This window comes from Mustelus asterias, chromosome 17, assembly GCF_964213995.1.
Source record: "Mustelus asterias chromosome 17, sMusAst1.hap1.1, whole genome shotgun sequence".
Classification (NCBI taxonomy): domain Eukaryota; kingdom Metazoa; phylum Chordata; class Chondrichthyes; order Carcharhiniformes; family Triakidae; genus Mustelus; species Mustelus asterias.
The window spans coordinates 47,209,801-47,236,306 of NC_135817.1; the positions used below are offsets into that span (position 1 = coordinate 47,209,801).

The 26,506-nt window shown below is 41.7% G+C and overlaps 1 protein-coding gene across 1 annotated transcript in view; it reads left to right on the top strand.

Moving 5' to 3' along the window:
- tspan7 (tetraspanin 7) overlaps positions 1-26,202 on the top strand; it is a 96,205-nt gene extending 70,003 nt beyond the window's left edge. The window contains exons 2-8 of the mRNA XM_078232576.1: positions 12,562-12,750; positions 14,002-14,076; positions 15,408-15,503; positions 18,794-18,949; positions 21,085-21,168; positions 24,006-24,090; positions 25,241-26,202. Of these exons, the coding sequence (XP_078088702.1) occupies positions 12,562-12,750; positions 14,002-14,076; positions 15,408-15,503; positions 18,794-18,949; positions 21,085-21,168; positions 24,006-24,074 (669 nt within the window). The 3' untranslated portion in view covers positions 24,075-24,090; positions 25,241-26,202. The remainder of the gene's footprint in view (positions 1-12,561; positions 12,751-14,001; positions 14,077-15,407; positions 15,504-18,793; positions 18,950-21,084; positions 21,169-24,005; positions 24,091-25,240) is intronic.
- Positions 26,203-26,506: the final 304 nt, after the last annotated feature.

The following is a 26,506-nucleotide window of genomic DNA, read 5'->3' on the forward strand; positions in this document are numbered from 1 at the left end:
GTTCAGTAGTTCACAGTTTTGATGAGAGCCAGAGTTCTTTCTGCTGCCACTTGCTTGATGTTAAGATGGTAGACATCGCAGACTGCTTGTCCGGAGCTATTGTTTCTCTTCAGAGGTCAAACTGTAACTACCTATAACTTCCAACAGCTTGTTAAGCACTGCCCGCACCCACCCCCCCCCCCCCCCCCCCCACCCGCCCACAGGCATTGGAGCTCCTCCCTTGTCTTCTACCTTCCCCATTGACATTGGGGCTGTCCCCCCTTCCCTCAGACCACACATGAGGGGGAGCACCTCCCCATTGGAGGAGGGTTACACCCCTGCCAGAGCCCCCATGATACTGTCCCCTTCATGTGCCGCCCCTGCACTGCTCACTTGGCAGTCCCCTGGCACTGCCCACTTGGGAGTGTCACCAGGCAGGGCACGGCTAGGGTGCCAGGGCAATGTCCAGCCTTGTCCTTCACCCTTGAGGCCTCCAGGCACCTCTGTGCCCCTGGCACGGTCATCTTGACTGGTTTTCATCGTGGGCGGATGCTGCGGCATAACGCCCTTTATTCTATAAAAATTTATTTAAATTCATGGAAATCAGGTTCTGTCCTTGCTGACGTGTCACATTTCAGGAAGTGTGAGGTGTTAGCCTTTGTTCGCTTTCAAACTAATGAGAACCTTCCAGAAACTAGCATGTATCAGCTGGAGCCATTTTATTAGCCCAACAATTGTCCATTTCGAAAACCAGAGAAAAAAATTATAAAATAGACTGCCTGTCTCAACCGGGACAATGCTCTGAATTAACCCAGTGACAACACTGCCATAACATTGATATAAAGTATCTGTAGTACTATGTTCTGGTAAAACAATAAAATATAACAATAAAACAAGTAGAATCTTACCAGGCTGAGGAAAGGAATAAGATTGAGGCCCATGGTCAGCCCTTAGGTTGATAATGGAAATAAGGAAATTATACAAAAAATCAAGAGCTGAGGAGGAAATGATTGCAGTGAAACAGTCTGCGTACATACGTTAGTAGACCTGTGTGAAAGCAGTCTGTGATGTTTCAAAGATAGTTGCTAAATAGAATCAGTGTGGGAGCATAGATTTGTATAGATCTTCCCCATTAGACATCAATCCATTATCTTCCAATCATGATCCTCAATCCCCTGCGCCTTATTCATGACATGATGGTTGACGCTTGCAAAGGTTGTTGTGTACAAAATGTCTGCACCCACACTGCCACCATCCAGTGTTTCGTCAGAGCAACACAGACCCATGTTATTTACACTGATGGATCATTGTGTAATTCAGTAGAATATATTTCCTTCTCAGCAAGATTTCCTGTCATTAGCAACAAAACCTATCAATCTCTTCAACTTAAAAAAAACAACTTAACCCATTTTATTCATGAGTAATTCTATTTTTTAAAACCTGTGACAAACAGATTTCTGCCAGCTTCAGTGCTCTCCAAGCAACGTAGGATTAATTTCAGAGAAAATGATCTAGCTGTCGAGTAGGAGCAGGCAATGATTCCACTGCCTCAGAAATGTTCGGCTTTCATCATTTAAAATTTAAATTTCTTTGCATATTGGGTCTACAACAAAGTCCTGTCAGTAATAAAATGGAAGTATGAGGTCCAATGCCATTCTCTCCCAACAGCTCAGTGTGTGTTCCTTACCAGGAATGGTATTGAACCATACAAGGACAAGATATTAGGGCAAATTTTGCTGGAGCAGTGCATCTTACAGCCTGTTAGATCTTTTTCCTGCATCTTTTAGTTCAAAAGTGTTTTGCGCTGGAAGTGTGCATTAAATTGGTCCATTGAGTTTGATCCGTTCAATGTCTTGGATTCAGATGTTTTAAAGAAATCATGATGTGGAGATGCTGGCGTTGGACTGGGGTAAACACAGTAAGAAGTTTAACAACACCAGGTTAAAGTCCAACAGGTTTATTTGGTAGCAAAAGCCACACAAGCTTTCGAGGCTCTAAGCCCCTTCTTCAGGTGAGTGGGAATTCTGTTCACAAACAGAACTTATAAAGACACAGACTCAATTTACATGAATAATGGTTGGAATGCGAATACTTACAACTAATCCAGTCTTTAAGAAACAAAACAATGGGAGTGGAGAGAGCATCAAGACAGGCTAAAAAGATGTGTATTGTCTCCAGACAAGACAGCCAGTGAAACTCTGCAGGTCCACGCAACTGTGGGAGTTACAAATAGTGTGACATGAACCCAATATCCCGGTTGAGGCCGTTAAAGAAATCAGCCAGAGGCCAGTACTTGATCGTTTTTTAATGATTTCTAGTTGGAATATGTACACTGTGGACATCCTTGAGGATACCGGTGTCCTAGCATGAATCAGCACTTCAAGAAATAAAGGGGAAGAAATTGGCTCTTGCCATTTCATGTTTTTTTTTAATTAGCTTTCCCTGGCTATGGTCTTACCCCATAGACAAATCTTCTGAAATAAAATCCAAAATCTTTCTGCACTCTGTCCTCATAAAGATGCATAACCAAGGAGCTTAATAAACCAAGGGGCTTAATAAACCAAGGGCGGCACGGTCGCACAATGGTTAGCACTGCTGCCTCACAGAGCCAAGGACTAAGGTTCGATTCCCAGCTTGGATCACTGTCTGTGTGGAGTCTGCATGTTCTCGCTGTGTCCGTGAGCGTTTCCTCTGGGTGCTCTGGTTTCCTCCCACAGTCCAAAACATGTGCTGGTTAGGTGCATTGGCCATGTTAGATTCTCCCTCAGTGTACCGGAACAGGTGCCACAGTGTGGCGACTAGGGGATCTTCATAGTAAATTCATTGCAGTGTTAATGTAAGCCTACTTGTGACACTAATAAATAATAATAAAACTTCATAAATAATATTAACCTACATGCAATAATCTTACAAATTTAATGTATCATGTTCAAGATAGCAAAAATCATCACATGCATTTGACCAAATTAACTTCTTGTAAATTATTCTACAGAATATAGGTGTCACAGGTTAGGCCAGAATGTTTATTGCTCATCCCTAATTGCCCTTAAGAAGATGGTGGTGAGCCACCTTCTTAAACTGCTGCAATGCATGTTTGGGAGGGGGTTCCAGGATTTTGACCCAGCGACAGTGAAGTCAGGATGGTGAGTGGCTTGGAGGGGAACCAGCAGGTGGTGGTGTTCTCATGCATCTCTGCCTTCTAGGTGGCAGAGATCACAGGTTTGGAAGGCACTGTCAAAGAAACCAACATACATCTTTACATTTAAATAGAATCATACAGCACAGAAGAAAGGTATCTGACTCACTCGGCAGAATTTTCCCACCTGCGGGATCTTCCAGTCTTGCTGACGGCGCACCTGTGCCGTACGTTTCCCGCAGTATGGGGTGGATTCAATGGGAAATCTCATTGACAGTGATGGGACCAGAAGATCCCTCTACCAGCCAATGGCTGGCTGTCCCCTGCCACAGGAAACATGTCATGGGGTGGGGAGGGGGCAGAGAATCCCACCCATTGTGTCTGCGCCAGCTCTAGCTATGGAATTAGACCCACTCTCATACTCTCTATCCATAGCCCTTCATTTATTCCCCTTCAAATATTTATCCAATTCCCTTGGAAAGTCATTGCTGAATCTGCCTCCATCACCCTTTTGGGGAGAACATTCCAGATCATCGTAGCTCACTGCATAATAAACATTCTCCTTATTTCCCCTCTGTTCATTTACTGACCTTCTGCCATTGAAACCCATTTTCTCTGTTTGCTCCATCAAAACCTCTTATAATTTTGACCATTTCTATTAAATCTCCCCCTAATCTCTCTGTTTGAAGGAGAAATTCCTGGTGTCTCTCATCTCTCCACATTGTTGAAGCATGAGCCTGATGCTGCCCAGACTCTCAGAATGGCAAAATTCTGCGCTGAGGCAGACAGATCCGGCAAGATCCACTCTCACACATCCCAGTGGTTTGGATTTGGCAAGTCTAGTCTTTTAGCAACCTTCCTCTTCAGCCTTCCTCCCAGTGGTGCAGAAATTCAGGACCCACCAATAGGAACAGCATTGTGAACCAACAATTACCATGCGTTCTGCCGAATTGAGAAGGAGATGAGCAGTGCAGTTTAATGCAATGGGCTATAGGACACACTCCTGATCAAGAGATCTGAAATTAGCAGGAGCTAACCAGGGAGGATTGTCCTTTTGATTCTGATTCAGTGAGGTGGAGATGCATTTTGAAAGAACCGCTGCACTTTTTGTCTTGAGCTGACATGAACTCTTGAGCCAGCGCGGTGGCACAGCACCTAGCACTGCTGCCTCACAGCACCAGAGACCCAGGTTCAATTCCAGCCTTGGGTCACTGTCTGTGTGGAGGTTGCACATTCTCCCCGTGTCTGCGTGGGTTTGCTCCGGGTGCTCTGGTTTCCTCCCACAGTCCAAAGATGTGTGGGTTAGGTTGATTGGCCGTGCTAAATTGACCCTAGTGTCAGGGGGATTAGCAGGATAAAATGTGTGGGGTTACAGGAATAGGGCCTGGGTGAAATTGTGGTCGGCACAGTCTCGATGGGCTGAATGGCCTCCTTCTGTACTGTCGGGATTCTATGAAAACCACTTTATTACAGATGTAATCATATAATCGTCTCATTGAGAACCCCTCATATGCAGGCATATACATAGATACATGCTAATCACTTAGCTTCAAATTAATAAACAGCGGAACAGAAAGGGGTGAACTTGGCCTGACTCTGCATAATCTTTCTCCACAAATTCCCACTGTTAGGTGACAGTGTGCAGAGCAGTTGGAGCCTCGGCACAACTCTGGCTCCATTTGCAGCTTCTCACACAGGAAAGAGCCCCGGGGAAGCTAACAGTTGGAGAGACAGGCCAATCGGAGGCAGGGTTAACCACCAGCTTCAGCCAATTAAATGCCGTACTAGGTATGATACAACTTCACTGAGAAGTGTAGCAGCCAATGGAAAGACATGTTCCAGGAAATAACCAAGGAGTTTAAAGAGCTGGTGAGGAAATGAGAAAAGAGGGACGGGAGTGGACAGTGCTCTAAGGTGGCAAGGTGAGCAACTTAATCACTCATTTTTGCGGCCCCCCCCATAGTTTCGGTATCCTGTGCTATGGCAAGTTTCATTGTAAATCTGCCTCTGAGGAGCCCCTCCTTTTCAGACACTCTTTGACCCAAGGAGGTCCTTCACAACAACAGAACCATCTGCTCACAACAACCCCAACCACCTTTTCATTACCAGGGCTTGCCTGACTGGCTCCAAAGCCCCAAGATCCCACTTACTGGCTTCTGAAGGTGCCACCATCTATCCATTGTATCCACTTCATCCAGGTGCAGTTTTAGCAGTGACCAGATCGTCTGGTGGCACTGCTGAGCTGCTGGCTCTGTGATTGGCTCACAGCTCCAGGGGGTAGACAGCTGCCCCTAGAAACAGCCAATTTATTGGCTGCTGCAGACAAGCGGCAGCTCTAGGCCCCACAGATTGAGGAAGTGGGTTTGGCGCTGCCCAGATAGTTATAATAAACAAAGTTTCTACACTGGATTTCATCCTAGGTGCAGCTCGTATACTTCTATATCCTTTCTTATGTCAGCATGACAACAGCTATGCTGTTCTCCACTCCCTGATTAAGATAAAAGTATCAAAACAGAGCCTTCCCTTCCTGCAGAACTAACAGTTATGTCCTTGTACCTCTGATCCATGTGTACCTCCAATTCATGGCACTTCATCAACAAAACATTTCTTTCTATTTCTGATAACTATTCGACCTTGAGAGTCTGCTGCTTCCCAGCATTGCAGATCCTCCAAACATTTGCCATTATTACAAGACATTTGTCTCCTATCTTGTCTATTGCCACAGATATCAGTTTCTTATCTATTTCCCATGTAGAGCTATCTTCTCAAAACATACAGAACAGTGCAGACATAGATTAACTGTTTCAAAATGTTCTGGCTTAATATTATGCTATTGTGAAAAATAACATTTTCCACAACTATGGCGTGCTCAGTAACTATGTTCTCTTAAAAAAAAAGCAACGCACAGTGTGATAAACTAGCAGATTCCATCACCACCAAATTAGCAGCAGAACCTTTACTACTGCCTGATCAACCCCATCCATTCACCCAGTTATTATCCAACATTGCAACAATCCATTTGTAGTTTCTAGATTTTCTTTGTTCACGTTAGTGATCTGCAGGTTGTTCCTTCATCGCCCCAGTAAAAGAAAAAAGTTAAAAGACTGATTGTTTATACAGTATCAAATAGGAGTTACTATTGTGGAGTTATCAAAAATTTCAGGGTTTATTTTCTAAGAGCTAAGAAAACACATCAATATATCATTATTTTAAAATTAAGAATACCATACTTTAAAAAGTTAGATATGCTGATAAAGCATTTGTGGATGCAAAATACTTACAAACGAGCTCCATTAGATGGTGCCACAGTATAAAAAATTCACCAAGCTAGCTGGTGGATCCCTCAAAATCTTCAATTAATATTCACAATAATATTGTTTGAAATAAGCAGATTATGCAAAACCAATAAAACATTTGCTTTACTTCATCACTGAAACACATGGGTTTATGTGTTGAGAAATGTCATATTTTTAAATTTAATTTGTTTGGGATTTGGGGCATTTATAATTGATGGCTACAATTTTGTTTGGTGGATAAGTGTTTAAAGAAAGGGCTGTAGGCTGGAGTATTTATTTCTCTGTGGGAGTAGTTGAGTTTATTTCTTGTTCCATGTGTGGGATGGGTTGAAAGTCTGGGTGCTGAGATTGGAACTAAATTATGTATTGGGGAAGGAGGGATGAATTTCGACATGGTTGGGTTTGCAACTAATTTGCATTTACCAAATTTCAACACAATCAATCACTGTGAGCGATTCACTTCTCGGTTTCCTTTTCTACAAAATGCTCATGCCTGAGGAAAGGTCTTTAATCCACCTGATTACATGCAGAACAACCCTACACCCTGCCAGCACAAGATGCTGTATCGAGCATTTTTAAAATGATTCCAAGGTTTCACCTCCGTCAGTCAGCTCAGAAATCCATTCCTTTTCGCTGCCTCTATTCCTCTGCTCAACTTGCCCCCTGTTGAAAATGAACCAAAACATGTATTTGCTTACTGGCCATAAACATAATTTCAAAATGTATAATGTCAATCTCTTAAAGGAATTGTATGCTTTCTGTTTTGACCCAATGCACCTTTAAACTAAACTCTGTAAATCATTCCAATGCTCATGATCCAAAATATAAAGCTACCATAGCGAAAAGCCAGTAAGTCATTTTGGTGCATGAGTCCACAAACAGCAACAGCTCTCTAACATCTTAATGACCATTATTCATCTATAAGATTAAACAGTGACACCATGGCAGTCTGCGATCCCATAGCTGCAGCAGAGGAGGAATTTCAGTCCAATGGATTGCTCTGTCTAGCGGAAGTATATTCCAGCATTAGAGTTTAAAGTTACAGTTTATTTATTAGTGCAACAAGTAGGCTTACATTAACACTGCAATGAAGTTACTGTGAAAACCCCTAGTCACCACACTCCGACGCCTGTTCGGGTACATTGAAGGAGAACTTAGCATGGCCAATGCACCTAATCAGCACGTCTTTCAGACAGTGGGAGGAAACCGGAGCATCCGAAGGAAAGCCACGCAGACACGGGGAGAACGTGCAGACTCCGCACAGACAGTGACCCAAGCCGGGAATGGAACCCATGTCTCTGGTGCTGTGAGACAGCAGTGCTAACCAATGTGCCACCATGCTGCCCATTGGTGCACCCTGGGCAGGTTTTAATGTAAAATACAGTACCAGAAAGCCATGTTTAGTAGATGCCAACAGGACTGAGGGGACAACTTAAATTCTGCACGAGTCAATCTTCTAGAGCATTCTGGTCATGAACCCAGTGTGGAAACCCTTGTGGACCCCACTTCCACTGCTATATTGGTTATTATGCTGATGTCCAGTACAATTAATGGCCAGGGGGAGAAACCAGTGGAAAATCTAACTGCTAGCACCATTCAAATAACCCCATTACCTTTTAAATTGTCAGCACTCCAGAGGGCAAACGTAAGTTCTGTCCACATTTTTTCCCCATAATAGTATAATAAGTGAAGGTTTCACATAAGATTGTCCTGGGCTCCATTGTATTCTTCTCTTACGTTTTAATACTGCTCAAAAATGAACCTTTCAGGAACTGCTGTTGATTCTATTTCATTACAATTGCACAGTTTGTAAGACGTGACTCAAATTGGAGTTGAAAGTGTCTTTTTTTGTTTGGGAATTGACGTCACAACATATATTAATTTGCAGCACATAAGTGCCAGACATGTTGAACAAGAGAAAATCCCTTCACATTCAATGGCATTATCATTGCTAAATCCCCCATTATCAACATCCTGAGGTCTTACCATTGACCAGACGCTGAACTGGACCAGCCATATAAATACAGTAGCTACAGGAACAGGTCAAAGACTGGAAATTCTGCAGCGAGTAGTCCATCTCCTGGCTCCATTCAGATTGGAGGCAGGCCGGGGGGGTGGGGGAGGAGGATTCGAGGCTGGCCCGGATAAGTCCGGCAGGTCAGCAATCGGTGGGTGTGGAGGGGGAGGTCGGAGGGGCAGCATTGCAGGGTAGCAGGGCTGGCCAGTAATCGGGAGTCATGATATGGAGATGCCAGCGTTGGACTGGGATAAACACAGTAGGAGTTTTAACAACACCAGGTTAAAGTCCAACAGGTTCATTTGGTAGCAAATGCCATTAGCTTTCGGAGAGCTGCCCCTTCGTCAGATGGAGTAGATATCTGCTCTCAAACAGGGCATACAGAGACACAAAATCAAGTTACAGAATACTGATTAGAATGTGAATCTCTACAGCCAACCAGGTCTTAAAGATACAGACAATGTGAGTGGAGGGAGCATTAAGCACAGGTTAAAGAGATGTGTATTGTCTCCAGACAGGACAGCCAGTGAGATTCTGCAAGTCCAGGAGACAAGCTGTGGGGGTTACTGATAGTGTGACACGAACCCAAGAGCCCGGTTTAGGCCGTCCTCATGTGACACTTGTTCATGTCACACTATCAGTAACCCCCACAGCTTGCCTCCTACTCTAGTTTTTACACAAATTTGGCTCTTAGAATTTTTTTGGGAGAATCCTGGCCAATATGTTCAGCCTTTAGAAAAGCAAAAAGAAATATTCACCAGAGCTTTGCTGCCCCTAAAAACTCTAAAGTAATTGTTTTTTTAAAGTTACACATACCAAGGCCATTAGCAGGTTATACCAAATAAAGAAGCATTGTCAAAATATCGCTTACAAAAGTAATGCATTATTTAGTTTAAAATGTGCATATGATTTATGTGAAAATTTTTAATTGTAGCATAAATAGATGGAATAACATTACTCCGGTACAATGCAAATCTTTCATAGAAAAGTTTAATCAAAGCTGCATTGTCAGAGTTCGGGTCGAAAGCATCAGAAAGTGGTCATTGCTTTTTCACTTTCTGGGTTACACATAGAGCCAGTATCCCTGTGGTACAGTCAGGCGCTTACAGAAGACAATCAAATCATTGAAGCAACCAATGCTTACTAGTCAGTGCCATATACCACTGTGGTTTGTTATTGGAAGAATGTAAAGCATTGAATGCAGTTTGGAATTTTTTGGGTTTGATCTTTGGTTATTGCTGAGATAAGTGCTCTCTGCCAGGTAGTGGTTAGTCTGTTACTCGATGCTAAAATCAGCAAACCGATTTCAAAAGCGCAGCAGTTACATCCAAGCTGAGTAAGAGAGCATGGAATAACAGCAATCTGACTGAGTACACCAAACCATATCTCTACCAAGCCTGCATCCTCAGCACACTCCTCTACTGTGGCGTGACCTGGACAACAATCCTAGGAAGATTTGATTTGATTTATTATTGTCACACATATTGGGATACAGTGAAAAGTATTGATTCTTGCACACTATACAGACAAAACATACTGTTCATAGAGTACCTAGGGGAGAAGGAAAGGAGACTGTTCAGAATGTAGTATTATAGTCACAGCTATGGTGTGGAGAAACATCAGCTTAATATATGGTAGGTCCATTCAAAAGTCTGATGGCAGCAAGGAAGAAGTTGTCCTTGAGGCAAGAGAAATGGTTGAACGGTTTCTACCTTTGTTGTCTCAAACATATTTTGGGCAACTATTGGCAGGAGAAGGTCACCAATTCAAGTCCTGGAGTGCCAATAACGTCTGCACTGGCTTAACGATGTTCATCAGATGGATGATGGCTGTATATCCAAAGATTATGATGTGGAGATGCCGGCATTGGACTGGGGTAAACACAGTACAGGGTAAACACAGAGTTTTAACAACACCAGGTTAAAGCTAATGGCATTTGCTACCAAATAAACCTGTTGGACTTTAACCTGGTGTTGTTAAAACTCTTACTGTATCCAAAGATTATACAGTGAACTGGCCATTGGGTCAAGACCTCCTGAGCGTTCATGCCTCTTCTACAAGGACACCTGCAAGCATGGTGTGAAATGGGGGACATTCACACTAACAACTAGAAAACAGTTACTGATGGAAGCTGATTGTTTGGAGAGGCATTGGAAATGGCAAGCAGAACAGTAAGTTCAGCTGGTTAGGAAGAAGACCCAGAGAAAACAGAATTATGAACCTTCTCAGTCCACTGCCGTCCTCTTCAGTAAACACGGCAGATTCTGCTATGCCAGAGTGCGGCTACTGATTCACACCAAGCGATGCTTCACACAAGGTTGACCACCACAATGCAAGACATTTTCTTGAGAGATGGAAGGCTCACATTGTTACCAGGGTGGTTATGAGGGCACATAAGTTGTCTTGAGAGCCCTTAAGGGAAATAATCATTGCATGTCACTACCCTTGATGTTTTTTCATCTATGAAAATCAAACATATACATACATACACACATACATTATTTATATTTAAAGATATATATATTTTATACAATATATACAAATTAGCTGTCTCCATTAAACTTTTTTGTAATATTTAACATGTTACACCATTGGGTGAATATCATATTGGGGGGATACAGGAAAAAAAGATTCCCTAAATATTTGTAGCAAAGCCTTTCCCCTTCTATCTTAGATAGAAATATTCACTTTCTGTCCCAAGATACACCATTATTACCAATTGTGACATCAACACCAATGGCACAACTACTTTGTGTTCTCTTTGTCTAAAGTTCAGGTAGTTTAGTTGCTGCTTGGTGTTTCTCAAACCCATTAAATGTTTTCACCATCTGTCATCTGCTGCATGCTTTCATCCTATAGTTTCCCACCACTGATTTGAAATTTAGATGCAAAACACACTCAGTGTGAAACGGAGAAAGAGTGAATTAGATCTGATCAAGAATCCAGTCAATATATATATTATATACAACTTGCAATTGACTTTTTCATTCAGTAAACAAAGCAAAATGCTGCATGGAAGGTAAATGAGGCAAGTGCAGATTGCACACCTCTCTACCTCGGGCCTAATCAATCAACGAAAAGGACAAAGAAATGACCGTTATCAGGTTCACTTGTTTCTGACTGTGTAGATGGCCTTGAAGCTGCCTTCAGTATCCATTTGTACATCTCAGTGTATCATAGCAACCCACACCTTAAGCCAATATCTCCTATGAGGCACCTGATTCTTGTCTTATATTAGTTATGCTGATTTTATTCTGCAAATTTCACATCACTGCAGTATTTACTTGGGAAGAATATAAGAAATTCAATATAAAACAGGCAATATGTAATTGTACACTGTTAGGAAGGCCACCAGTAATCAAGAAAGCAGCTATACATAAGGTCACAACAAAATATTATGTTTTAGAGTTAAAATCTAATTTTGGCTGCCCACACTATACCATTATTTATATTGTAATAATTGAAAAAAGCCAAAATATCAGTGCTCTGTCCTATCATTAAAATTCATTTCGGCAATCAGAGACCTTTAAGAAGCTATATTTTTCACAGTGCTTTTTCAATTGCAATGTGAATGCTGGAATAACCCACCTCCAATTAATAATTTCTACTCTTCCATTAGAAGGGAGACACATCTGACTGAACACTAAATGTTAGTCCGATTAGTGCAAGAAATACGAGCTGTTTTTTTCACTGCTTTAATCAAGTTGTCCCAGGCAACTCCTGCCTTTGATAGGTATGTTTGTATGGATTTGCTATTCTAAAGCTGAGGTTTAATCCTGCAGATTGTGTCATCAAAGGGATATATAACTTGGAGCACTGGGGTTTCATCATTGCTTATCTCTCCCTAAAGACTGTCCCATTCTGGTATAATTGGGAGTTTCAATTTAAAAGACTTTCTGTTCTCTCCCAGGAATTTTAACACCCTTAAGAGGTCATTGTCCTAGAATCATGCAGCGCAGAAAAGGCCCTTCAGCCCATCGAGTCTGTACTGACAATAACTACCACTAAAGGCACGCTGATCCCATTTTTCTGCACTTTTCTGATATCCTTGAATGTTATGATAAATATTGGTGGGATAGCAGTTCTCTTTTAAAAATTCAATGTTTGTTGAAGAATGTTTTCTTCTTTTGCAGATCACAGGCGTTGTCCTATTGGCTGTTGGAGTATGGGGTAAACTCACCTTAGGCACCTACATCTCACTTGTTGCTGAGAATTCCACAAATGCCCCGTACGTACTCATTGGGACTGGCACCACCATAGTTGTTTTTGGCCTCTTTGGCTGCTTTGCAACATGTCGTGGAAGCCCATGGATGCTGAAACTGGTAAGTGGCACATAAAGAGTTTCAACACATTAAACACAGATATTTGTCATATCTAAAAACATCTTCATAGTTACTGGAGCTGTAATTAATAATAATATTGCAATTCTGTTAACCGACTAATTTAACAATATAAAATCATTCAAATGCATCTTGACAAATGGTGGGGCCTGGTTTTATTTACAATGTGTAAGTTCATTCAGACTGGAGTTGTGTGCTTATTGCATTCTTTTCTAGTTAATCAGATGGCACATGGTACAATGGCAAATTGTGGCAGACTGCCTTGCACACATTCTTGCTGGTATTTAGTCCTGCAGAAAGGTTGGAAGGTGATGGAATCATTATATTGAGGAATCAATTATTTGGTTTTACTGAACACGAACTTCATTTGCAGGAGGGGCAAAGAAAGGAAACATCTACTTAAATCCAAAACTGCTTTTTAAAAACAATTTCTAAAAATACAAATGCATATGTAATAAAATAAATAAATGTTAGAAGTACACAGCAAGTCTTTCAATGTCTGTAGAGCTTTGAGGAAGGCTCTTACATTTGTTATGTTTGGGATGGAAGGAGTGTATAGTTTCTCTAGCCCCACTACTCCACAGGTCTTTATTCACTCATCAAAATGGCCAACTGTTTACTTTGCTATTGTTAGATCGCCACTTGGGTGGGATATTGAAAGACACAGTTCTTAGCTAATGAAGGAGCGCAGAGTAAACTAGCTCTAAAGCAAGGAGAAAGGTCACCTATTCTGTGGAAAATCAAAATCTTGGTGTTTATACTGTTATTTGTTTCGCTCTGAATTTTTTTTTTGTTTATATCCAATTCAATCCAATCAAAGTCCAATTCAAAGTCTCAGCAAGTGAGACATTCCAGATCCAAGCTGACAAGACAGGCTCACCACTTCCTGTCTTGGGCTTAATCTACATGATCCAAGCTGATTGGAGCAGGCATTGCACCTCCTCCAAGGCTTGATCTCATTTGCATCTTAGCCAAAAGGCCCAGATGCCACTTTAAAGAAATTGCTTCAAATGAAGCCTCGGTGTAACCTCATGACTTCAACCAAGTGCAGGACAACAAAACTACACTTGATCTTAGCCAAAAGGCCGGGAATGAGATGCTACGATGTCATGTATGGTTTTTGAGCTATGTCGTTTAGCAGAAACCAGGATTTCATTCAACATGCTTTTGGGTTTATCTGGTCAGTGACCCTGAATGTCACTAACATTTGGACTATTGCTTCTCTGTTTGTAGTATGCCATGTTCCTCTCCCTGGTATTCTTGGCAGAGTTGGTGGCTGGCATTTCTGGGTTTGTGTTTCGACATGAGGTAAGTATATTTGTAATTTTATTTGAATTGGTATCGCAAGGTGCCCCAAAAAATCCTTTATCTCAATCTACTATTTTCATCCATATTGCAAATATTCTTATTATCTACATTATCCGCTTTATTTACAATGTCTTTATATCAAACAAGCATGAGAAATGGTATTAACTAATAATTAGAAAAGGGTGTGTTTCAGTTTAATTCTCCAATGATTATAGCATACAAATATTGACTCAATTCAATTACTTCCATTGCATTGCAGCAAAATGTGTTTTAGTTCATCCATTATTAGACAAAAACTTTTCTTCTTTCCCAACGTTGTTGTGGTGGCTCAGTGGTTAGCACTGTTGCCTCGTAGCTCCAAGGACCCGGGTCCAATTCCAGGCTTGGGTCACTGTCTGTGTAGAGTTTGCAGATTCTCCCCGTGTCTGCATGGGTTTCCTCCGGGTGCTCCGGTTTCCTCCCAAACTCCAAAGATGTGTGGGTTAGGTTCATTGGCCATGCTAAATTGTCCCTTAGTGCCAGGTTGATTAGCAGGGTAAATACATGCAGTTAGGGGGATAGGGTGTGGGTGGGATTGTGGTTGGTGCAGACTTGATGGGCTGAATGGCCTCCTTCTGCACTGTAGGGAATCTGTGGAGTCTTGGTGTTTTAATGGGGGGGGGGGCAGGGGGGTGGGGGTGATGGAGGTAAAGGGAGAGGTTAATGTTTGGCTGATCAATCATTTTAAAAAGTCAGCAAGGTGGCAAACATTAAAAGGTATAAAATATAGACATCATATCAGCACTGGTGAGTTTCCTACCTCTCACTTCATTGTGCTCTGCAATAGAATTAGCAATAGACCTGTAGTGCACAAAGTTGCAAAATATAATACTTATTTAGTTAAAATAAAATGTAGTCAGTGTTTAAATAAGAGCAGTGTCTGGGAACTATGTTTTCCATTGTTTATAAAGGGAATCTTTATGAAGTGAAATCACTGTGTATAATCACAGATCCTTCATTCTTCTAACACTGTCCCCACATCCCATCCCCCATCACCAGTTCTGCATCAGCAGTACTGCCTTCAGGCACCTATATTGTGGAAGTTTCTCTCAATTCTTCTGTTTTACTGTCTCTGCTCATCTTCAAAATCCTTTTTAAAACCTTTTTAACTGGGCCATGGGTTGTATCTTCTAATCTGTCTTCCTTTCTGTTGAATCTGCTGACCCACCCCGAAAGTTCATTGGGATATTTTGCTATGTGAAGGCTGCTATAAAATTGCATGTTATTCAGTAAAATCAGCAACAATCTTTGTGCTTTGTCTCAATAATAAATGCCATTTTATCCGACTGCAGATCAAGGATATCTTTCTCAAGACTTACACGGATGCGGTTCAGAATTACAATGGAAAAGACGAGCAAAGTAATGCAGTGGATGATGTACAGAACAGTGTAAGTAAATCAGTCATTTATGACAACAGTGTCAAGTGTAGTTAGTTCTCTTTTAATGGGTTTGGTGAGGACTGTTAGGAGGAAATTGGCTGCAATAAACAAACAGCGTATAAATACTGCAACCAGATTAAAAAACATGACTGCGCCTTGTGTACTGGCATTGCCCATTACTGCTCATTTGTTTTGGTACATATATATCATGCAAGATAAATCACTGTGCCCAGGGAGTTGGTGTAAAAAATTGTATTTATACAACACAGGTCACAGAGAGCTAAATGTTAAAAGATCTCAGCTGGAGTGACAGTGGGAGCATTCAGTTGGTACCCCAAGTTGGACAAGGGAAGTTGTTCAGGGTTCATCTCTTTGGTCAGCTATCAGTGCCCCCTGTTGGAAGTATACATATACTGCGATTTTTGCGCCCACATTCACCGTGAGCCCAAAGAGCAATGTGGGTGTAAAATATTGCAAGTGTCAGAAAACGAGAATGTGACCTCATGTCGAAACACAAACCCAGAAATGCCAGCCACCAACTCTGCCAAGAATACCAGGGAGAGGAACATGGCATACTACAAACAGAGAAGCAATAGTCCAGTGCAGAAGGAGGCCATTCGGCCCATTGAGTCTGCACCACCAACAATCTCACCTAGGCCTTTTCCCCATAACCCGACATATTTACCCCACTAATTCCTCTAACCTGTACATCCCGGGACACTAAGGGACAATTTAGCATGGCCAATGCACCTAACCCACACATCTTTAGACTGTGGGAGGATACCAGAACACCCAGAAGAAACCCATGCAAACACGGGGAGAACATGCAGACTCCACACAGACAGTGAGCCAAACTAGGAATTGAACCCAGGTCCCTGGAGCTGTGAGGCAGCAGTGCTAACCACTGTACCACCGTGCCGCCCTGGGCGAGACCTCGTTTTCAGATTTTCCTTGCCCTCTGCGCCCCCCCCCCCCCCAACCCGGTGATGTAATGAAGTTCCTCCCATAAAGATCAGGAACCTTGTTTAAACAAATTATAAAGTAATTAAAGGGATTCTCCACAGTATCGTGCTCCCACATTGGGAACTTCCCCCGTCATGTCGACAAGTATTACAATATTTTTAAGAACAAGAATCAGGCGGAGGGAACCTCCTGGGGGTGCAAAGGTAAATATAGCCCTCAGGGGGAGAGGAACCTGGCTGGGCTGTACCCTGGCATTGCCCCCAGGCACTGCCCCAGCTCTGCTTCCTGGCACTGCCCTTGTTACCCTGGCACTGCCCCACCAGTGTGACAGTGTGGGCAATGGCTACGGATTTCTTCAGCACAGAGTGCTGCACAAGGTGGCGAGATAAAGCCAGCCTTGTCGCTGGCAAGCTGCATGATGGTTTTGTTGCCTCAGCCTGCAGAACGTGGAAAATTCTGCCCACATTCTCATGTCAGGTTTGGGTGTGGTACTGTTAAGTAGATTCACAATACTCACTATCCAAAGTCACACATCAGTAGTGATATTTGGGAAAGGTACCAGAAGTTTACAGGTGTCCACTGCAAAATATCAGAAGGAGGGAAGGAAAGTTGACCAACGAAATTGGGGAAGATTTTTAAAAAAAACATTTTTTAAAAAGCTACAGAAAAAGAAATACAAAGAAATGTTTTAAAGAGATTTTAGTTTGTGTACTTACTTTGGCACCATAGGAGACTCTTCATCCAAACAGCGTAGGAAATCACCCTCTTAATATCTGTAAAATTACTCATACTGTATCAATCCCCAGAGTTCTTTTTTAACTATTTTAATTCAGCAGAGAAATTCACTCTGCACAAAGAAGAGGATACCTCATTAGTGTTGGCAAGTAGAATTTTTTCAATGATAATAAAAACTAACTTACGTCCAATAGACTGTTTTCTGCCTCCAAAATATTTTGCTTATTTAAAGAAGGGACAATTCTTTGAACACTAATGTGGCCTTCAGATTGTAAGATAATGCACATAGTGTGCCTCCTGTTAACTGAAGGCTCTAGATGAAGTTTTATTTCTCACTCAACTGAATTGGCACCTTTATTAAGGAGAAAGATATTTTCCCTGCATGAAGCCAGTGCTGTTACAGCCATGTCACAGCACTTTCTGCAATACTTATTTCCCGGCTTGTCACCTTCAGCGGGTAAGTTAAAACTGTAGTTCGTGCTTACAAAAAGTGTAACTTTTCAGAACAGCTTAAAACATGTTTTCCGGTGTGAGTTATGATGCTGATAACATGTGGAGGAAGGAAGAACTCAGGAGATGCCAAAAGCAACCAGAGACTCCAAGTGAGCGGCTTGTGGTTGAAAGGGAAAACCGATGCTAGGAAGCTGTAGCAGGGATGGTTGGGATCAGTCTCAGGCAGCCGGAAGGCAGGTTGATCGAGCATCGCATTGGCGGTGTGGAGGTAGGAGGAAGAGAGAGAGCATTGGGGCTGCAAAATGGAGGTCTACAGTCAGGCTGGGGAAAGAAAAGGCTATGCCAGAAAAAACTGTTCAGAATGATTAGTTGGTGACATCACTGCTGCTGGATACTGAGTCATTTAAAAAGGGGCACCTGATCTCTGTAAAGGTGGGCTGGCTGACGTGTTTAGGCCCCGCCCCCTCAGGACCGGTGAAAAGCTCACCACTCTCCAGAAAAATGACTAAGTGTGGAAAAATTGTGACCTGTTTGCGCCAGGCCTGCTAGTGCGAAACACTCCATTTTTTTCACCCAAAATGTCACTTAGGCCAGAATTCTCCAGCTGTCCACATCCCACTGACGCTGCCAGCGAGAACGAAGAATTTGGTGCTCAGCCAAATCTTCATTCACAGCAGCGGGACTGGAGAATCGCAGCTGTGGACAAGGTCGGAGATTCCAGCCCTTCGTCATTTTTTGTGAAAATTCCACCTGAGGTCTCTATTTATTTGCGAGTAAGTAGTCTCACAACACCAAGTTAAAGTCCAACAGGCTTATTTGGTAGCACGAGCTTTCGGAGCGTTGCCCCTTCATCAGGTGAGTGAAGAGTTCAGTTCACAAACAGGGCATATATTGACACAAACTCAATTGCAAGATAATGGTTGGAATGCAAGTCTTAACAGGTAATCAAGTCTTTTCAGAGAACATTTGTGAGTCTATTTGCGAGAACAGTAAACGTTCAGCCTGGTCTGTGTATCCAGATTTTCCTCATTTCCTTCCCTTACACCTTTTCCTGTTTCTCTTTCTCTCTCTCTTTGATTTTCTCTCTTTCTGCATCTGTTGCCTTCAGCATGACAAACCTAAGCAAATCAAATGTCTTTCTTTTGCAGCTGCACTGCTGTGGTGTGCAGAACTACACAAATTGGAGCACCAGCAGCTACTGGCCTGAACATGGCTTTCCTCAGAGTTGCTGTATAAACAGCAGTGATTGTAACCCGGCTGATTTACGCAACGTGACTATTGCTGCCACTAAAGTCTACCAGCAGGTATAAGGCACACCACTTAAGTGTGGACCTTGAGCATTATTACTGCAGCAATAATTAGGATTTTGTACATAATTCACCTTTATTTTTGAATATGCAATGATGTGAAAGATAGTAAAGAAAGAACTTCTAATTACATTGTGCTCAATCACCTGGAGAAACCCCAAATCAACCAATGAATAGCTTTTGAGGCTTCTTCACTGTTGTTGTGCATCCAAATGCAATGACCAATCTGAGCACACTGTTCTACAAATAGACAGCTAATAAGGAAAAATTAATCTGTTTAGGTGATGATTTATGAGCAAAAAAGGTTAAGATACTGAGAGACATCTTGCTTATCCTGAACTGAGAAATGTTATCATTGAACTGAGCAGACAGATGGAAACTAAATTTAACATTTCAAGACAGATTTTTCTATTAAAGTACTTGGGTAGAAAGAAAGATCGTGTTGGGCAAGACAGTCAGCTCAATGTTTTTCTCACCCATTAATTTTAATATATATAAATGATCCTGCTCACCAATCTTTTCCCCATCCAACATGCAGAGGCAATCCTTTATGATCAAGCGGTATAACTGAAAGATCTGTTAAATTTTCTGAAAGATCGCAGGGGCGATTCCCCCCAAAAAGTTCTGAATTTGCGGGAAAACTGGTGTAAATCACGATTGTTTTTTTCAGTGGGAGTTCAGACAAGAATCTCCCACACTCTGTGCTTTGCAGAGGTCACAATCGCGAATATCATTAAAAGCTCGGGACGGGGCCTATTCATGCCTGAGACTGACAGTTCTGGGCCTCTGTATGTGCGCAGTGGCCCAGAACTGTTAGCCTGCACTTTGCTGGCCAGCTCAGTTGCTGGCCAGCCCAGGACTCCTGCAGTGCTGCCGCTCTACCCCCTTTCCACAGCCCAATCGCGGCCCCCCCGTCCATTCATGGGCCAGCCCCAACCCTCCCCGTCCCAGAGCGCCCTGATCTCCAGCTCTCCCCCTCCGCAGTGATGATCTCCCCACCCCCTGACCCCCCCCCCCACCCCCCACCCCGGCAGACACCCCCCCCACAAGAGGCAGACCAATACCACCCTCCGCAATCGCTGCCCTCCCTCCTGCCCCCACCGGATCCCAATGCAGAGTACGCAACAAACGTTATCAGTGATTTCTTACTTCCTGCCTTTTGTCATAATGCCTGTTAATGTTCTGTAATCCCCAAGAACATCGCACTGAGATTGTAATGAGTATAAAGCCATCACACAGTCTGCTGGATGCCATAACACTACTTATTTCAGTCTTTAGAAAAAATGAAATTCAGTGAAGGGTGAGGGATTTCTTTGTTCTATGTTGAAGGCTAAGTCCTTTCTTGAGAAGTATTCATGGTGTGCCCCTACGATTAAAAATAGTTGGTAGCTGCAGGTGGCATCACAGAATGTATCCTATTGTGTATCTGGTGATTAGTGATCTATCTGAAGGGACATTTACAGGTCAGGAATGAAATTGTCAGGTTTACCCTCAGTTCTGCACTTCTCTATATCTGCAAATATATTCTTACTATTCATTTTGCCCATTTATAAAATTTGAAGGAAGAAAATGGTCAGAAATGTTTTATGTTTCAGGAATTGTAAGAGTCAGTTCACATCCTTGACTTCAAGATGACTTTACCGAAAGTGTATTGGAGTGCAAATGATCATAATTCCCTCAATAGTCCAGTGTGTAAAAGTGCACCCTGGTGCAACTGTATACCACACAGATCAGAAGGTACTAGTCCATTCTTGATGTATGCAAGATTGACTGACCTTAGCATGAATAGCAGTTGGAGCAGTACATTTGATCTCAGAGCCCTTTTGCAAAGTTGAGGAAAATGTTGAGTGGCAACAAGTTTGTGTTCAAACTACCTTCTACAGTCTGATGGTACTCCATTATCGAGACTCACGTAAGAATTGGGCAAAATACAAGACAACTGCAACCATCTTCCACAAACTGCCAGCATCTGGTGGGGAAAATATTAGAAGGAAAGAAAAATCGCATGGATGAAAACGATGGTCAGAATTCAATTAGTTCCTGTAATTATAGACAAGTAGGACTGAATAAACAGATTTTAATAAGAATTAAATAGAAAATGTAACTAACTCGTTCAATGATCTGATTTATAGGGCTGCTATGAATTGGTGACCAGCTTCATGGAGACAAACATGGGAATTATTGCTGGGGTTGCATTTGGAATTGCCTTCCTACAGGTACAATCATTATAGGAATACTTTTCTGACTTTGCAGACCTGATACTGAACTTTGTCTGCTGGGATTCATATTGAGAACTCTGGCATGAGCCAGGAAAGTAAATTCAATATTTTATTCCTTACAGCTCATCAAATTAATTATATTCTTAAGTGTAAAAAGTTTATTTGAATTAATTAATTCATTTTAGAATGTATTTGTTTTTCCCTCTCCCCCTTGCCTTGAAAAAGCTATATTTATTTTGTAGCTTCTGTAAAAGAAAAAACTTATTTTGCTCTCTGTCCTAAATCTCATACATTTAATCTCAAGACTAGAATGAAATGATGTAGATATGTCAACCATTGAAATGAACCAATTTCTATCTACTCTAGCCCCTTTATAGCTTTAAACATTGCAATCAAATCACCACTTAATCTTGGCATCAAATTGAATATTCCATCAGCTTTTTTACGGTTTGACATGCTGCTTTTAATGCTTTGTGAACCTGAACCCCAAATCCTTCTGATCTTACAAATTATTGAGTCTTCCTCCATTCCAAATTTTCGCCAAAACATACTATCAAACATTTATTGAATTCTTAATGACTTCCATCTGTCACATTTGTTGCCCATTCCACTATCTTATCAATATTCCATTGCAACCTATTTTGATTTTCAGAATGATTTACTACGCCTCTTAGTTTAGTTCCATTTGCAAATTTGGATGTCACTTTCTCTAGCCCAACATCCAAATCATTGACACATAAAATAAACTGAAGTGATCCATGTTATGACGACCACGAAGGCCACATGGGATCATCAATAGGTCCACTTGTGGGCTTTGTGGAGTACGAGCTGCCTTATTGAATGAGCAGAGGCTCACCCAATGGGAAGCAGCCAGTGGGAGTTTTTAAGCAACATTGATGTAGGTCCCGAGGTGAAGATTACCTGACTGTAAGCCATGGGAGTGGATCTTTCTTTTGGTGCACATTAAAGGGTGTTGCTGACAGGAAACTGGCATTTGGCTGAATTGCTACAGTCCCAGTACAGAACCCACTTCTAACAGCTCTGAGAATCTGTCCTCAGCTCCCAGTCTGTTTTCCCTCCCTTCTCACCATATTTTAGACCAATTTGCTGTTCTCCCCATAATTCCATAAACTTTAATCTTCTCCAGTAGTCTCCTATAGAACATAGAACAGTACAGCACAGTACAGGCCCTTCGGCCCTCGATGTTGTGCCGAGCTTTGTCCGAAACCAAGATCAAGCTATCCCACTCCCTATCATTCTGGTGTGCTCCATGTGCCTATCCAATAACCGCTTGAAAGTTCCTAAAGTGTCCAACTCCACTATCACAGCAGGCAGTCCATTCCACACCCAACCACTCTGAGCAAAGAACCTACCTCGGACATCCCTCCTATATCTCCCACCATGAACCTTATAGTTATGCCCCCTAGTAACAGCTACATCCACCCGAGGAAATAGTCTCTGAACGTCTACTCTATCTATCCCCCTCATCATCTTATAAACCTCTATTAAGTCGCCTCTCATCCTCCTCCGCTCTAAAGAGAAAAGCCCTAGCTCCCTCAACCTTTCCTCATAAGACCTACCCTCCAAACCAGGCAGCATCCTGGTAAATCTCCTTTGCACTCTTTCCAATGCTTCCACATCCTTCTTATAGTGAGGTGGCCAGAACTGCACACAATACTCCAAATGTGGTCTCACCAAGGTCCTGTACAGTTGCAGCATAACCCCACGGCTATGTGATACCTTATCAAAGACTTCATGAGTTATCAAATAAATCGCTATAACTGTCACAGATTCTGACCTGGAACATACTGGGACATCACATCATCTACTTCAGTGTAATCTTTTGTGAAGATTCAGATCAATTTTCATCACAGTCAACCTCCCAGCCCTTTCCCCGACATTTATTTGTTCACTCCATTGTTCCCACCAAATTACTATCCTCCACTTCTCTCCTCTTTTCCAGCACTATTTCTCTCATCATTACCTTAAGTTTCAGGGTTGCAAATTCAAGTGCATAATTGACCTAGTCTTTCATTATCATGTTAAATGTTACCTTGCCTCACACTCTTTGGATATATCTGCCTGTTACTTCATTTAGGCTTTTTTCCATAGCAAACTACCGCCACAAACTTCTCTCACTGCCCCCTCCATTGTGGTGTGTTACAAGCCATTGGATTTCTGTCTTTAAAATTGGGTCCATTTAAACAACTGTCTGTCATCATCTCCACTTGCTCTTTGCTGCATCCTGTATCACTCACCATATCCCCACACACAGCGTCTGATCCCCTATCCCTCTATTGTTTCTCTCTCCACCTTGCCACCTATCATCTTCAATTTAATCTCTTCAAAAGGGCCCAACCCATCTTCCCTGTGCACCCAACTCCTCCTGATCACTCAATTACTTTTCTGACCTTATGCTTCTCGTATCCTCTTTGATTGGAACCACAGTGCATTATCCTTCCTGATTATCCTCAGGTTCTTGGTGTTAGTCAGCACGGTTGGCAGTGTCATTCTTCTCCATCACTTTTATTCATGGTAAAAACATTTGCCAGAACTTTTGGTTGTCTTGGTCACTTGCCTTGCTTTAGTAGTGCCCTCCTGCCAGAATAGGGAATAGCGTTATTAACTGGGAAGGGAGCACAGTAGACACTTGTCGTAATATTATTGTGTCATCCGTTGTCAACCTATGGGACAAGATTCAAAACAGAGCCATGCTAATTTGACCTGGCTGTCCTTAACATGGATACAGCACACAAGTTTATTCCCCAGCTCTGAATTCTATCATCTCTGTCACAATGGTTCATCAAATATGTATTTTCTTTTTACTTTTATAGTTAATTGGAATGCTATTGGCCTGTTGTTTGTCCCGATTCATCACTGCAAACCAGTATGAAATGGTGTAATACAAAGAAGAAGAAGGTGGGTTCTATTTGTGAACAAAATTGTTTTCGATGTTTCACTGAATACAGAACAAACTCCAATTTCAGAAGATTTATGTAAGAAATATCTCAGAAAATAGTTTCTGAATTGGCTGAAAGTTTATGGTTGAGCAATTGATGTCTAACCAAAAGAGAATCATATCTAGAGCTGTCTCAAAGACAAAAATGTGTTTCTCATTTTAATAGATTAATTTCTGTACATTTATTTGGGATTAGAGGAGAAACGATGGATTTGGATTTTCTGGATCAATTCCAATTAAATAGCTTCTCCAGTTGGCAGTGCTTAAAATTCCCTTATTACTGTCTAACTATCCTGATGAGGATGCCTCCAAACGTAATCCAAAATAGGAGACAAAAACTCTGCTCAGATTATCAGAAGAGTCATTTTAGAAATTGTTCCAACAAGATGTCATTCTGAACAGGCCAAATTCTACAGTTTACGGGAACTTGCCCTTAATTGTCTTTTGAGAGATAGCCAGTGGTATCCTACCAAGCTATTTTTATCAGGGAATCTGCAGGTTTGTGGTTTTGGTCGTGGTTACATTTGAAGTGATATTAGGTAGGGCTGTTGACCCTATCAAGTGAAGACTTAGGTGTGACATGGGAAGACTGGGGCGGGAGGGGAGCAATTGTAATTTTGAAACCCAACTCTAAAGTCCTGATACATGGTGCAACAATTGTTGCTGCTGTACCGAGTTTTCTTTAAAAATCATGGGGTTGAGAGGATGCAACTCGATAATGAAATCTCGTGCGATGATCAAGAAGGTGCCAGATTTGATCCTTGGCCTATGCCAGGTTTCCAGCTTTAGCTGGAACTTACTGTGAATTAGCTTTAGTGAATTTGTTCTATGATTGTTCACACTCCTGGAAGTTAGGTAGGTACAGGATTGTGTTTTATTTGATAGTCTTGTGGTGAAATTGTAAACCGACATTCACTGTCCAGGTTTACATGATAAACTAGGTAAAGTATCAGAGTGCCTTTCCTGTCCATCAAATTATGTACTGGCTACCTTAAATTATGGATAAGGGAAGAAGGTCAGGTAGGGGCCTTCACAATATATTCGTAAGAACAGTCTTCAAAAAATATCTTTTGCTTGGTCAATCTTGTGATGGCTTGTTTTCTTTTACAGGGCATGATCTAATTGGAAACTTTCTAATATAGGATTTGTAGAAGACCAGGCCAACATCCCAGGAATCCAAACACACTACCCTTTCTGTTTATTGGTAGTGTACCATTTTTGTCATACTGTTGTGCAATAAAGGGGTAGCTTCTTTTCATATTGAACATCAAGGCTTTTAAGATGCTGATGACTGCAGTAATTTCTCTACTTGGTCAATTTAATGGGTATCATATTGCATTACAACAGGTACCATAACTGCATTGATGTGGCTCTGCATGTAGTGACGTATGAGGTTTTTGGGGGTGGGGAAGGGGTTAGAGGCTATTTAGCAGTGTCACTGGGATTTCTTACATCTTTTATTTATAGTGATAAGTATTGACAACTATTTAATATAGATATGATATTCTAGTTTTTAATTTGTTTCATACACTGTTATTGTTCTGCCACATGGGCTTAGAAGTGAAATAAGTGGACTGCTGGAGGCGGGGGGGAAATAAAAGTTCAACAGTAATGTAGTGCTTGAAGGGAAAAGGAATAGTGTTTTCCCTGAACCTAAACTACAATTCAAGTTTTTTAATTATAGTGTCATTAAACATTGCTGCTTATGCCACTAAATGTAGCATCCCTGCCCTGTGTAAAATGTAGTTATAATTGTACTATTTGTTTTGTGAATATAGTAAATAATATCGCGTCAGTTTGAGTATTGTATGTTAACATTTACATTGTAATGTATGTAGAAGGCTGTGATTCAGCCATTAAATTTCCTGTTTTCTTTGTTGTCTTATGCAGCAGTTGGTGAACCCACAGAATAGTTAATTTAACAAGCTGGGTCTGTCTAAAGAACATTTCAGAAATAAACTGTAGTTGAAATTAATGCATTTTAGAACAGCCACCAGCCAGCATGCCAACATGACTGTGACATTGTGAGCTTACGTGAATTCTGTATTAATAAATACTGTTAATTACACATGTTTCCAATCTCTTTCTTTGGGTCACCGTTCTATGATTTATGCGACGCATGTATCGTGACACTTTATAATTACAGTTTATTCTGCACAACCATCTACAGGATTGATTTGCTTATCCTTTTCCAAAGGCTATCATTCTATATGGGCAGTGTACTTTGCACTTGGCCAAATTGTACAAATGCAGGGTATCTTCGTAAAGGCTGGCACTCTCTGAAAACTTTCATTTCCAATTAAATACAATTGAATTTGTGACCATTAATTAAAATTGTGATAACGAGGAGCTAAAATGATCTGAAAGGTTCATGTC